Source organism: Passer montanus, unplaced genomic scaffold, assembly GCF_014805655.1.
Source record: "Passer montanus isolate IOZ18808 unplaced genomic scaffold, ASM1480565v1 scaffold8, whole genome shotgun sequence".
Taxonomy (NCBI): domain Eukaryota; kingdom Metazoa; phylum Chordata; class Aves; order Passeriformes; family Passeridae; genus Passer; species Passer montanus.
Window position 1 is genome coordinate 13853622 of NW_024373256.1, and position 13369 is coordinate 13866990.

At 59.8% G+C, this 13369-nt stretch overlaps 1 protein-coding gene across 1 annotated transcript in view; it reads left to right on the plus strand.

Moving 5' to 3' along the window:
- Window positions 1-7939, plus strand: part of UBALD1 (UBA like domain containing 1) — an 8347-nt gene extending 408 nt beyond the window's left edge. Inside the window, exons 2-3 of the mRNA XM_039732601.1 lie at window positions 5318-5377; window positions 6392-7939. Coding sequence (XP_039588535.1) covers window positions 5318-5377; window positions 6392-6712 — 381 coding nt within the window. The 3' untranslated portion in view covers window positions 6713-7939. The remainder of the gene's footprint in view (window positions 1-5317; window positions 5378-6391) is intronic.
- The last annotated feature ends 5430 nt before the right edge of the window (window positions 7940-13369 follow it).

Here is a 13369-nt window from a genome sequence, read left to right on the forward strand (position 1 = left end):
ACGCCGGACCGCGGCCGGGCCGGGGCCGCCGAATCCGCCTGCTGTGCCCCCGCCCCCGCCGCAGCCCTCGCGCGTGGCCGTGGGCTGGAAAACCCCGGCGCAGCCTTTCCCACGGCCCTGCCCCGGGGAGTCGGAGTGCTCGGGCAGCCGTGGGAGAGGAGCCTTTGTAGGTCAGAGCTTTCCTGGCTCCAGACGCCTTTTCCTCTGGCTCGCGGGCGCGATACTCCGTGACATTGACAGGGGTTAACGCCGCGCGTGGGGCGGGGGGAGCTCCCCGGTGCCTTTCGGGGTGCTCAGCTCCTGCCGAGACCCCCGGACCTGTGCGGGGAGCAGAGAGCACTGCAGTTGCCGTCGCCAATAAATCGCTTTCTAAATAGGATTTTTCCTTCTCTCCTGCAGCTCCCTGGGTTGGAGCTGATGGATTTGACGCTAATGGCACCTCGGTAATTGAAATGTCTGTGCTGTGCTGCGGGAGCAGCTCTGAGTCAGGCTGGGGAGCAGGAGGCTCCGTGTGCTCCTCTCCGTGGCTGGAGCCCCTCTCCTCTGCTGCCCGGGCTGTCCCGGGCTGTCCCGGGCTTGTTCCCTAACGGAGCAGCGGCCGGGTGGAGCCGGCACGGAGACCCTCCATCGCCGTGCTGGCACAGCATTCCCACACGCTCTGTCACAGGCCAGGAAGCATCCCAGAGCAAGCCGGGTGGGCTTGCCGGGGTGGCGGAGGAGCGGGCCGGCGATGCCCGCGCCGTGCCCGGTGCCCGGGAGCCCCGCGGGCGAGGGCTCTGTGGGCTGTGTTGCATGTGTAACGTGCTGCGGCGTTTGTTTACCAACACAGCCTGACTGTGGCCCTCTGGGACAGGCGGGATCCTCTTCCACCACCTCCGTGCGTGTCGCAAAAGAGCCGGGGAGGGATGACAGAAGTTTAACGTGTCTTTCAAAAGGCTTTTTCGCAGAACTTTGCCACCGTTTGGCGAGTTGCACAAGTACAAACAGCCGTCTCCTGCCGGCTGGGCACTCACATGACTCAGAGGAAGCTGGGCTGTAAACAAACGCTGCCGTTACCATGTTCCCACTCACTTTTGGTGCAACGGTCAGATAATTCCCTTTGCAAAATGGCCGCTGGGCACGGCTCCTCTGGGAGCCACGCTGGGGAGGCATCGCCTCCCGACCACTCCAGCCTCTTTTCTGGGGTGCTCCCGAGGCTTTTGTTACCCCAGTGCAGCACCGGTTTGCTGGCTGGCCTGCATCTGCATTGAGCATAAATCGGGGGAGTTCAGGCAAGTTCAGTACGAGGGAAGGCAGCATAAATTAACCATCTCCTTGGAGCCAGAGCGCTCCTCCAGGGGCACGCGTGAACGCGATCAGCCTGCTTGTACCTGAGGTTCTGCTCCTGCCTGTGGGGCCACCACGGGGAGAGAGAGCTGTTCTGCACTGGGGAGGGAGCCAGGCTAGCTCAGTGGCCCAGTGACACACAGCAGGAGCTGGCTTGTCCCAGCTCTGCGCCTCTGTCCTGCCAAGGCACTCCTGGCATCCCTCTGCCCTGCCCAGGACCTTTCCTTTGTGGGCAAGTGTCCCACTGGCTGCCTGTGACAGCCCCGGGGTGTTTGTCACCAGCAGGAGCGAGAGGGAGGCTGCTGTGAAGCACGGACAGCTTTGGGGTGCTGATGTTTTGGGACCACTTCCCTGGGCTTGGGCTGCTTTTGAGGCTGGCTGCTCTGGGGCCATTGTGTGTAGGAAGATGAAGTGAGGGCTGCAGAGTGGATTTGCTCTGTGTGTGTTTCCAGCCCTGGTAGACCCGGAGTTTTTCCGGGGCGGAAGGAACATGATCCAGGACAGTGAGCAGGGTCAGAGGTCAGGAAAACATTTGGGATACAGTCACCTTTGGCTGTAGTGTGAGCTGACCAGAGTCTGTCCCATACTCAGGGTTGATTAAAGAGCCTTTTTTTTTTTTTTCATCCCATCTATCCCTGGGGAACAGGGCAGTTCATGGCTAGGGTGTGGATTGTCTCTCCCACTCACTGTGACTCCTCTCCTGTTTCCTAGGGACCCTGGGCAGGCTTTCTCCTCTTGTGCCCAGTTTAATTTGCAGCTCTCACAGCTCTGTGGCCCTTCCATGCCTGCAGGGATGGCTGCTGTGGGTGCCAGCTGGAATGGCACTGCCAGCCCAGCCCTCCAGCAGCTGGAGCAGTGCCATGGCTGATCCCAGGGGGAGGTTTACAGGCCCAAGAAAGCAACTTGGAGTGTCTCTGGGTGAAGGCTGGCACTCGGCCTCCAGGGCCTGGCTTTTTGGGAGAAGCCAGGGAGAGCAGCTCCTCTGTGGCTGGAGCCCAGCAGGTTACCAGGCAGACAGTTCAGAGTTTGCTGAGTCTCACATGGGGCTGGGCAGTCGATCAGGCTCCTTCATCTGTAGGAAGATATTATTTGGCTTTATGTGGTCATTGCCCTTGGGGCTGTTTGGGAAGGATAAGAAGAAACTGCTTCTAAAAAAACCCACCCATTCCTTCCTTTTCCTGGTGCTAAGAGCCTCTATTCAGTGTAGGGAGGTTGTGTGTGGGGAACAAGTGGAGGAGCAGGTGTCTGGCTTTGCTTGCTGTGTCCATGGCTGGATTTCATTTCCTCTTATGTATCTAAATTTCATGAAGCCCCTTCCTTGGTGTTTCAAGGACAGGGTGTCCCAGGGCTGCCCCTGCTGCTGGGTGTCCCATGCAGGCAGGGCTCACACCTCCAGCCACCCTCTGCCTGCCTGAGTCACCACAGGTGCATCTTGGCACCCTGGCAGAGTCCCTGTGTGATCCCTCCTGTGAAGCTCCTGGTTTTGCATCCTGGGAGGGAGCACAGTGGCCTGGTCACCTGCTGAGTGTGGCCAGGCCAGGGCGTGGGGCTGCCCTGCTCCCCTGCACACCAGGGTGGCACAGGGCAGTGGGGCCTTGGCTCCAGGGTCTGAGCTGAGCTGGGCTCGGGCTCCTGCTCCAGCACAGGAGCCTTAATTGCCTTTGCTGTTGCACCAGTCATGGTGGCACTTGTGACGCTGTCTGGAGACCAGGTGGCATCAGTAGCTTTGGTTACATGTGTGTCCCTGGCCCCTGTGGCACCAAGGGAGCGTGGGGCCCTCGCACACCAGGCTGGGGCTCCACAGGTCCCTTGTGCTGGGCACAGGAGCTGTTCCTGCTGTGCTTGGGAAGGGGCAGGTGGAGGGGAAGAGATGCTGTGTTGGGCAGAGGGGCCTGCAGTGGCAGAGTGCTTCCTCTGCCACGCACAGCTTTCAGCGCTGGCAGGGATTGCTGGGCAGCTCAGGGGGACAGCAGGGACCTTCTCTGCCCCTGTCTGCCAGTGGCACAGTCCCAGATATGAGGCCACTTGGAAAACAGGAGCACAGAGCAGATTTAATCAGCTTGTGGTATGTGGCTGTGCCCACACCTCTGCCCGTGTTTCCCATTTGGTGTCACCCCTCTCTTATCATGATCTGTCAGCGATAGGGCCTCTGGCTGTTGACGTGGGACCTCACCCAGGACAAAGGGTAGCGTGGCAGGGGGTGTCACTGCCACACAAGTGTCTGTGTCGGACATTTCCTTGATTCAGGGCCGTGTGCTGTCCTGCCCAGAGCTCTCTGCAGGGCCACAGACCCTGTTCCATTGCTGCTGCATTGCCATCTCAGGGAGCTGGTGGGTCCTGCCTGCAGGAGCTGAGGGCTCTGAGCTTGCAGCGTGGCTGGGTGCAGAGTTCAGGTGCTGTGTTATTGAATGCAGCTGTTGCAGGGCAGAGCCTTGCCAGCCCAGCTATTGCACACTCCCCCCGTGGTCTGGGAGCTGCCAGACTCTGCAGCAGGAATTGCTTCCCCCACCCAGGTCTGGATCATTGTTTGCAGACATTGCTCTGGCTGCCACCTGGTCGTACCAAGAGTTTTCTGCTATTTAGTCAGGAAACCATAAACCTCTTTGCCTTCCCAGGGTCTGCCATTCTGGATGTTTGGGGAAAAATTAGTTTTCCCATTGGATCAGTGAGCTGAGCTGACTTGCTGTCATCCTGGCCTTAGGAATGACACAGGAGCCTGTGGACACTGGGATGAGGAGCATGGGTGGTGGCAGGACTGTGGCTGCTGCAGTTGGACAGGGTTTGGTACAATCTCTCTGTGCTTCTCCCAGGCTTTTCTGCCTTTTTTCCCCCAGCAGCTTGGGTAACCCCAATCCCTGGCTCTCAGAAAGAGAGCGGAGTCTCGAGTAGAGTAGCACCACCCAGCCACAGTCCCAGACCTCACACCCCAGAGTGGAGACCTGAAGGCCCTGGGGAGAGGCCTGAAGGGGGTTTTCCTTCAGCCAGAATTAAATCCAAATCAGTTCTCCATCAAGTCTCATCTACAGCTGAATCAAAACATCGATTTCTAGCTCTGACTCAGTTGAAGCCTGGCACAGAACAGGAGTGACCATCATGGAATCACAGAATGTTTTGCATTGGAAGGGACCTTGAAGGAAGGTCACTCCCCTGCCATGGGCAGAGACACCTTCCACTACCCCAGGTTGCTCAAGCCTTATCTAACCTGGCCTTGGACACTTCATGGATGGGGCAGCCACAGATTCTCTGGGCAACCTGTGCCAGGGCCTCACCACCCTCTAAGAAAAGAACTTTTCACCATTCCTGCATCAGCTCAGTGCTGTGTATCCCCAAACCTTTTGCTGCCTCTGCTCCTCCCAGACCTGGGCTGGGTGTCTGTTCTCCTGACCATCTTCTTCCCCTGGCCTTCCCTACCTGCAGCCCTTCTTGTCCTCTCACATGCCTGTGGCATGTGACATATTTACCAGACAATTACTGGTTTTAACTGGAAGCTACAAAACCGTGTCAGTCCCCATCATGCTCTGTCTGCAACTGAATTGGAAATGTTCTGGCATATGGGGTGGGCACCTGCTGCAGCCCCTGCCCTGGGGATCTCCTGGTGGGAATATGGGGACTGTGATCATGCCCTGTTGAAGACATGCCTTGAACTGGTTCCTGCTGGGGTTGGATTTGGTTTCCTTTGTTTCCCAGCACGTGGTGGTTGCAGAGCGTCGTTGTGAGTTGTGAAACACCTGCTGGGTTCTGCCCCAGCAGTAGCTGCTTCTGGCAAGGATGGTGGTCCCAAATACAAAAGGTGACCACCTGCCCTGGTGTGAGCAGATGGCAGGCGCGGGTCCCAGCTTGGGGACAGGGAGCAGCTGTGCCCTCAAGGCCCCCCAGGGCCTGTTTTGGATCATCTTTGGGGTCCAGTAGTGTGCAGGGTTGAGGTGGGTGCCCAGATTGGATGCTGGTAGTAACATCATCTTTCCCCTTTTTTTTTTTTCCTTCCTTTCAGACTGCTCTCAGTGCTTTTTTCCAAGAAACAAACATCCCCTACAGCCACCACCATCAGATGGTAAGTGCTTTCCCAGCTCCCCAGCGCTCTCCCAGGGCAGAGCACCAGCTGGCGGGTGCTTCAGGCTGGTGCTCATGTCCAGCTCGCTGCTTCCCAGCTCCAGGAGTGCAGGCAGGGAGGTCTGGCTGGGCAGTGCCAGAGCTGCCTGCCAAGGAAGGTTTTCCTGGAGAGCAGCTGGTGGCATAGCCTGCCCTATGCAGTGGGACAGCAGAGCCCTGCAGATAGCTTGGGGCTGCTCTTCCAAAAGGGATAGTCTGAGGGAGGACATTTTGGGCATAGCCAGTGGTCCACACCAGCCCAGCATGGCAGAGAGAGCCTGGAGGAGCCTGAAGCTCTGATCCATGCAAACACACTCACAGATACGTGATGCTTCCCATCCTGCAGCAGCCACACACAGGTCCTTGTGCGCTTGCTGGAGTGAGCAATTCCCAGAGAATTGCCAGAGTGTGGCTTTGGTGCGGCGTGCAGAGCGGCTGGAGGTGTGTAAACACCCACACGTGGGTGCTGCCTGCCTCTGCTCTCTTCCAGCTGTCCCCAGACTCGCTCCCTTAGCTTCCATGCCCCAGCAGCCCATAAATCTGCTTGGGCAGATGTGTCTTAAGGATTTACTGGCTGCTGTGGCCTTGTTTGACTCTCTGGAACAATTGGGGATTTGGAGCGCGCAAAGCAAGTGCCCAGCAGGGCTGGAGCATGCCCAGTCTCCTGGGGAATGGGAGCTGAGCCTGAGCCTGGTGCCCACAGAGCCAGAAAGCTGCAGGCCCAGGGTGGCACCGCTGGGTTGTGGAGCAGAGGGGGTCCCTGACTTGGCTGGGCATGGGGGGTCCTCTGCCAGGAGCTCTTACCACAGCATGAGCCTTCAGACCCTTAAATGGAGCTCCTCGTGGGCAGCACAGTCAGCAGAGCGCTGGTCTGGGGGCTTCATTTGCCACAGCAGTGGGGCAGAGAAGTCTTGTCCCACACCTGGTGGGAGGCAGGAGGTGGGGACTCCTCTGACCTCGTGTCTCCTTCCCACAGATGTGCACTCCTGCCAACACGCCGGCCACGCCGCCCAACTTCCCCGACGCCCTCACCATGTTCTCCCGCCTCAAGGCTTCCGAAAGCTTCAACAGCAGTAGCCCCGTGGCCTCCATGGCGACTTCCCCGCCGCCGCCGGCCCCGCCGCTGCCCCAGCACGGGGCCTTCAACCCCGCCTGGCCCACGGCCTCGCCGCCCGGGCAGCAGCAGAGCATGTGGACTCCGGCCGCGCCGGCGCAGCCCGCGGGCTGGCCGGCCGCCGTCTCCCAGCAGGCCAGCGCAGAACAGAAGGCCAACGTGACCATGGAGGCAGAGAGATGAGGCCGCGGCGGAGAGCGGACGCGGCGGGGACCCCTGCGTATAAATATATATATTTTTTTTCTCCCCCCCCTCCCCAAAGAGGAGAGGAACTCCGCTGCCAGGGCGTCTGGCAGCCGCCGAGACACATGAGCAAATAGCTGCCTTGCATGGGTTTGGTTTGAAGTAGTTTTTACTTGTTCTCGAGCTGAATGGAGCTCCCCAGAGACAGCGGGAGGCTGCGTGGGACCGGTGCTGGCCTCTGCCTGGGACCCTGACGCTGCCAGACTCTTGGGGAGGGAGCACCCCCTCCTCTCTTGGGACACCGGAGTTTGCATGCCAGTGACATTTATGGAGGAGGTCCCTTCCTCAGGGTCCCCTGGGCCACCCCACCAGGCAGAGTGGGTTGTGCCTGAGTGTTTTCCTCCATCCCTTGGCCCCGATCAACTGGGTGGGGGGCAGACACCCCAGGAGGCTTGTTTTTTGTAAGGGGTGGAGAGAGCAAGGGCTGTTCCTGCAGCACCACAGCCTCCACCCCACACACACCGTCCTCGCTGGTGAGCAGGGCTGGGGGACACCAGCCCTCGGGGAGGCGTCTGGCCCCTCGTCCAGCCCCGGATGGGGAGCAGGGGTGAGCCCTGGTGGTCCGGCTGGGCCAGCACACCCTCCCCTCCAACCTCCCAGGATGGGGTTTGCCCCAGGGCTGTTTTGCATGACACAGTGTAACCCTAGAGACTGGGATCGTTTTTAACCCCTCTGTTCTTTTCTCCCGGCGGCTGGAAGTCTCTGCGGACGCGCCGCAGCCGCTTGCAATACACGCTCTTCTGCTTTGAACCCCGTGTCTTTGCTTCGTTTGCAGCAGTGGCAGGACTGCCCTGAGCCTGGAGCGTTTCAGGATCCCCTCTCCTGTGACTCGGTGCATCCCAGGAGGGCTGGCTGCATCTCCAGCTGCTCCAAACACCCCATTCCAGCCATGCAGTGACTGCCAGCTGCTTTTGGCCAGGTGCACCCAGGGCTCAGCCCCACAACCCCAGCTCTGCCGCATCAGCTGTGGTGTGAGACCCCAGCAGGCAGGGCTGTGCTGAGTCCTCAGGATCCCTTATGACATCCACGGCTCCTGAGTGTTTTGCTGTGACCTGGCTCCTATCCCCTGTTCCCCAGGTCCATTGGAGATTGCTGTCCTTGCCAGACCCTTTCCCAGCAAGGCTGTGCCCCAGCACTCCCCAGTCAATAATTAATTTCAGTCTCTTATTTGTGTTGCTAAAATAAACAATGTAGGAGGGATGGTTTCACCGGGGGTGCCTCTTGGACAGCCTGGGCAGGGCCTGGGAGCAGGGGCTGGAGCTGGGGCTGGCCCTTGTGAGCTTCCCTGCATGGAGTTGTGCTGGAGCTGCCACCCTTAGTCCTGCCCCACTGAGATGAAGTGGGTCAAGCTGGTGAGCCCTGGAGTGAGCTGTGGTGGGCACATCCAGGCCAGTGTGGAGTCTTGCTGGGAGTGGGGATGGTCTGTGAGGTGGGGGGCTGCAGCACAGAGCCACCCAGGGCACACAGAGAAGGGATTTGTCCCCTGCCTTGAAGAGAGACGACTGCCTGAGAAACAGGTGAAGCCACAGGGAGACCTGGCTGGTGAGGAGGGGAACGTGCCTATGACCATCCAGGGCCACCAGGAGCCACAGGACTGGAAGATCATGTGCCAGACCACAGACGTCGTGATCTGAGTGGTCAGAGAGCTGATGGGGACGTGGCACAGCCCAAAAGTGCCAGACTGGCTGTCCTTTGTGTCCCCAGGAGCTCAGGGACTGCAGAGGAGGCAACAGAAGAAGGAGCATCTCTGGCCTGTGGTGTTACCCCACTGCAATGAGTGGGTGCCCGGGCAGTGTGACCCCAACTCCACCAGTCCCCAAGGCCAGGCAGCCCAGCCTTGGTGCATGTGCCCCTCCCAGGCCCCCCATGCCATTTCACAGCCCTATGGCCAGCCTGGACACCTGTGAGCTTGACACCAGAGGAGCCTGGCTTTGTCACCTGCACCTGCAATGCACAGGGACAAACAGCCGTGTGTGGGGCATGACAGCCTCAGCAGCTCCCCAGGGAGTGCTCAGCAGCAGTGCCCATGTGGCAGGGGACACTCAGGACAGGCCTGAGTGTGAGCACTGGGGGATGCAGCACATCCCTGTGGTGTGCCAGGAGCAGAGCTGGGGGGTCTTCATTGCTGAAGGGGGAGAAGCAGAAACAGTACAGGGGGACAGCCATCCCCTGCAGACCCGTGCCCTGCCACCACCCCAGTGCCAATGCTTGTTCGCAACACCCAAGCTCTGCTCCATCTGCACCTTGTTCTTATCTGGGTGCTCCACCATCCCCTGACCTCCCCTCATCCTCCTCGGAGCCACCCACCATTGTTTATCCCCAGCTCCACCAGCATGGCATGGCAATAAAATCCTGGCACACTGAGCTGCTTTTGAGTGGGGATGTGCCAGGTCTGGGCAATCCTGTGCCCAGCCTGGTTCAGGCACCAGCCATGGCACAAGTGGCTCCTGAGCTGTTCCCAGAGACTGTCCTTGCCCTGGTGAGACCCCACAGCTGCACTGCAGCTTCCTGCAGCCTCCTGCACTGCTCCTGCAGCTGGCCCAGCACCTCCCTGCCAAAGCCCAGCCCCTGGGTGAACCTGGGTGGCTGCAGAACCTGGGCAAGGCAGGGAGGTGTTTATGGTAGCCCCAGAGAGGGGCTAGTGAGAGCATCCTGAGAGATGCCCCAGTGTGTTCCTGGCGAGTGGGATGTGGGGTTGCAGCCCCCAGGCCTTTGAGCTTGTTCAAAGCTCAAACCTGCTGAGACCATGGGCAATTGGGCACCTTCTACATCCTGCAGCTGCTTTATTCTCACCAGCACCTTCTCCAGATGGGCAGTCGAGTCCTCCAGGTCTCTGAGCTGGCTGAAAACAGATACCAAAGTTTGCTCTGGGAAGCTTCAGCTCCTGCAGGCCTCCAGCAAAGCAACATCCCCAACCTGGGTGGGCTAATAGTGGAGACCCCCTGGCACTGCTGCCAGGCCCTGGGCACGACCAGCACTGGGGTGCCACGGAGGACAGTGACCACATCCCCCCAACCATGGCAGTGCATGAGGCAGAGGGACAAGGGGGCTGCATGGCTTGGGGACTCAGGTGGGCTCAGTGTGGCCCTGCTGTTCACCTGGCAAAAGTCTGGTGGCACAACCTGGTACAGTGGCCTGGCATGACAGAGCTGTCAGTGCCTGCACAGAGCTCTCGTGGCTGACAGGTCCCTGTGGCCTCGTGCTGCTCCAGCCAGCCCACCCTGTGTGGGGCCTTGTGGGCCAGCACTGCAAGGCCTCAGGACTGAGCTCCCAGCCAGAGCTCCTGAAACCAAACAGCCCCTGAGGTTGTGGGGAGAGAGAAGAGCCCCAGCCATGCTGGAGCCAAGGGGCATTGCCAGCAAAGGAGCCTGGCACCTGAGAGCCTGCAGCACCTCAGCAGGGAGCACCTCACAGAGAGAGCCCTGGTGCAGCTCCTGAGACAGCTCCACTGTGACCAGGAGAGAAATCAGCCCTTCCACCCTCCTCCAGGAGGAAGAGCCTGGGCAGCCCCTGGGATGGGGCAGGAGACTCCAAACCTTGCGCCACCCCCAGTGCCATCCCATCCCCAGCCCTGTGGGTCTCTCAGGACATCAAAATTTTAGAGGGTAAAATCTTGCACTGCAGGAGGGACAAGAGCAGTGAAGGTGGCCAGGACACTGGGATACCAGGGGTGGGTGACAGGGACCCAGGCAGGTCACTGCAGCCAGAGCCACCTTTTAGGAGACTTTAGTGCATTTTCCATAAGGATTTGTGAAAGATTGTCACCTCAGTCACCCCAGGCACCTGTGCAGGTCTCTGGGGAGCCCAGCCTCTCTGCAAAGAGCTCTCCAGTAATAACTGGCCGAGCTCAGCTGCATGCACCTCCTGGAAATTTGTTGCAGCTGGGAGCCCTCAGCAGTGGTTTTCAGAGTGTGGTGATGATCTGCAGCATATCTGTGACCTGAGGAGCATGGGTTTGACTGCTGGTACCAGGTCCCCACAGGCATGGGGACATGGACAGAAGGGAAGCTAAGAAGTGTGTGGAGAAGACCAGGTAATTGGGGAAGTTTCTCTGGGACCCACAGCACCAGCCACACCCAGCCAGCTCATAGTGGTGCCCATGGAGTTCCCTCAAATGGAAGTGAAAGATGTCCAAAGGGGAGAAATGTCCCAGCTTCAGCTTTGCCATGCTGGCAAAATACTGTCGCCTTTGCTCTGTGGTTGTGCTCAAAGCCAAGGTCACAACTTGTGAGGTGGGACTGGCCTGGGGCTGCCAGGTCTCACAAGGGATGAAGTGCCAAAATTGCTGTGGGCCAGCCCCATGCTGCCAGTGGAGAAGACAGGAGGGCACAAGGCCACCACAACACGTTCTTGTGCTGCAAGGTGTGAGCAAGGCAGATATTTCTGATCTTACGTACAGCATCTTCCACTCAAGAGTCTAGACTTGAACTTGGTGCTGTGGCAATGTCTCCCAATAGATTGTGCCTTGACATGGGGACAGCCTGCCTGTCCTGCTGTCACCTGCAGCTTGGCCACTCACTGTGACACAGGGAACAGAGGAGCCTGCAAGGCACAGGGCTGTTCTTGCCTGGGAGCTGTGTGCTCCAGCCCAGTGACCCGAGGCAGAGCTGCCAGGGCAGGATGGGACCCAGCACACCCAAATCTCAGAGCAGTATCTCTGGAGCCCTAGGGGCAGGTGAGAAGTGACTGAAAACACCTGTGGCTGTGTTAGAATGCTGCTCTTTTAATTAGTCCCTGCAGTGCAGCTAAGACCACTGGACACAGAAAGGTGATTTTGTGGTTCCACAGGCTCCCTGGCCCTGGGGCAGCCAGAATCCATGGCACGGACATGTCACCGTGTGGGGCAGGGCATCAGCCAGAGCAGGGCATCATGTAGGGCACGAGCTGGGACACCTGGAAGGGAAGGCACCATGTGCAGGACAGGGAAGAGAGGCTCCAGGGAGACCTCAGAGACCCTTCCAGTACCTAAAGGGGCCAAAAGAGTTGGAGAGGGACTTTGGGCAAGGGCATGGAATGACAGAACAAGCGGGAATGGCTTCGAACTGCAAGAGGGTGAATTAAGGTTAGAGATATAGAAGAAACTTCCCTGTGAGGGTGGGCAGGCCCTGGCACAGGGTGCCCAGAGCAGCTGTGGCTGCCCCTGGATCCCTGGCAGTGCCCAAGGCCAGGCTGGGCAGGGCTGGGAGCAGCCTGGGACGGTGGAAGGTGTCCCTGTCGTGGCAGGGGGTGGGACGGGATGATGTTTCCAATCCCTTCCGGCACGCTCCGCGCTGTCACTCCCGAGCCCGCGGCCCCGGCGCTGTCCAGTGCAGCGGAGCAGGCCGGGCCCCGCGGGCCCAGCGCGGCCAGGCCCGCCCCGCCGCCCGCGTGGGGATCGCGGCGGGCCCGGGGGTCTCGGGGGGCCGCGGCAGGAAGGCGGCCCGGGCCCCCTCAGCCCCGGACAGGCCGCGGCGGCCTCCCGGCAGCGGGGCCGGCTGGACACACCGGAGGGAGACACTGAGAACCGGGGGTGACAGCGAGCACCCGGGGGGACAGCAGGCATGGGGGGATGAGAACCGGAGCGGGGATACCGAGCACGGGAGGACGCTCGGCGCTGGGGGGACATTGAACACAGACAGGGACACAGGCAGGAGAAGACCAGCACGCTCTTAGGAGAAAAAGGGATGGAAATCAATCCCTGGTTAACTCTGTGAGGAGGAACCAGGCCGAGGGAAGGGCTCGGAGCTCGGCCGTGGCTGCGGAGCCGCGGCTGGAGGGGGACACGGGCCCGGAGAGGAGCGGGAGGCAGCCCGGGCCCGGCCGGGCCTTTGGCGCTGGCCAAGTGTCGCAGGGTGCTGCTAAAACCTTACACAGCTTCAGCTCTGTGCCCTCAGCGCTGCCGGGGAGGGCTGGGATGAAATTTAATCGGCTGGAAAGCGAGGTCGCGTACTTGGGAAAAGACTTCCCGGTGTAAGGCGAGCGCTGCTGCCCGGCCGGGGTGATGGGCTGGCGGGGCTGCGGGGAGGGCACAGCTGCGAGAGGAGCCAGGGTGATCCACACAGATCCCGGCAGAGCAGGCAAGCAGGGAATGAACGGGTGTGCTTCCAGTGAGCCCTGCTCGGGAGAGACCAGCTCGCCCAGTGGTCAGGGATGAGGAGCCGAAGGAAGCTGAGGTGTCTTGACAGGCAGGAGGAGAAATGGTGATGGTGAGGATGATGTTGGCACATTAGCAGTGTGAAATGAAGAGAGTTCCTTCAGTTAAGGTATAGTGTGGCACAGCAACAAACACCAAGGAATAAACGTTAGTGGGAATTTGTGGGGGTTTTAGCCATTAAAATGGTGAGGTCTGGTCTCCTTCCCAAGGGGACTGGAAAGGCAGAGGGTAGCAGCTGTAAGGCAGTGTTTGGTTGCTTTAGGAAAAGCACAGGGGGTGGTGGTGGTTGCTGCTAAACAGAGGAATGAGGTTCGGGTCCTGGGGAGAGCTCCAGGGCTGTGTAGAGGAGTGGGAACCTGCAGGCTGGGATGGACACTGCCATGCCAGTGTCCTCTGGATCCTCCACGTGAGCCATGCTCAAGGTTAAACTTCTCCAGGTCCCTGCAAATGTAGGATTGTGCCCC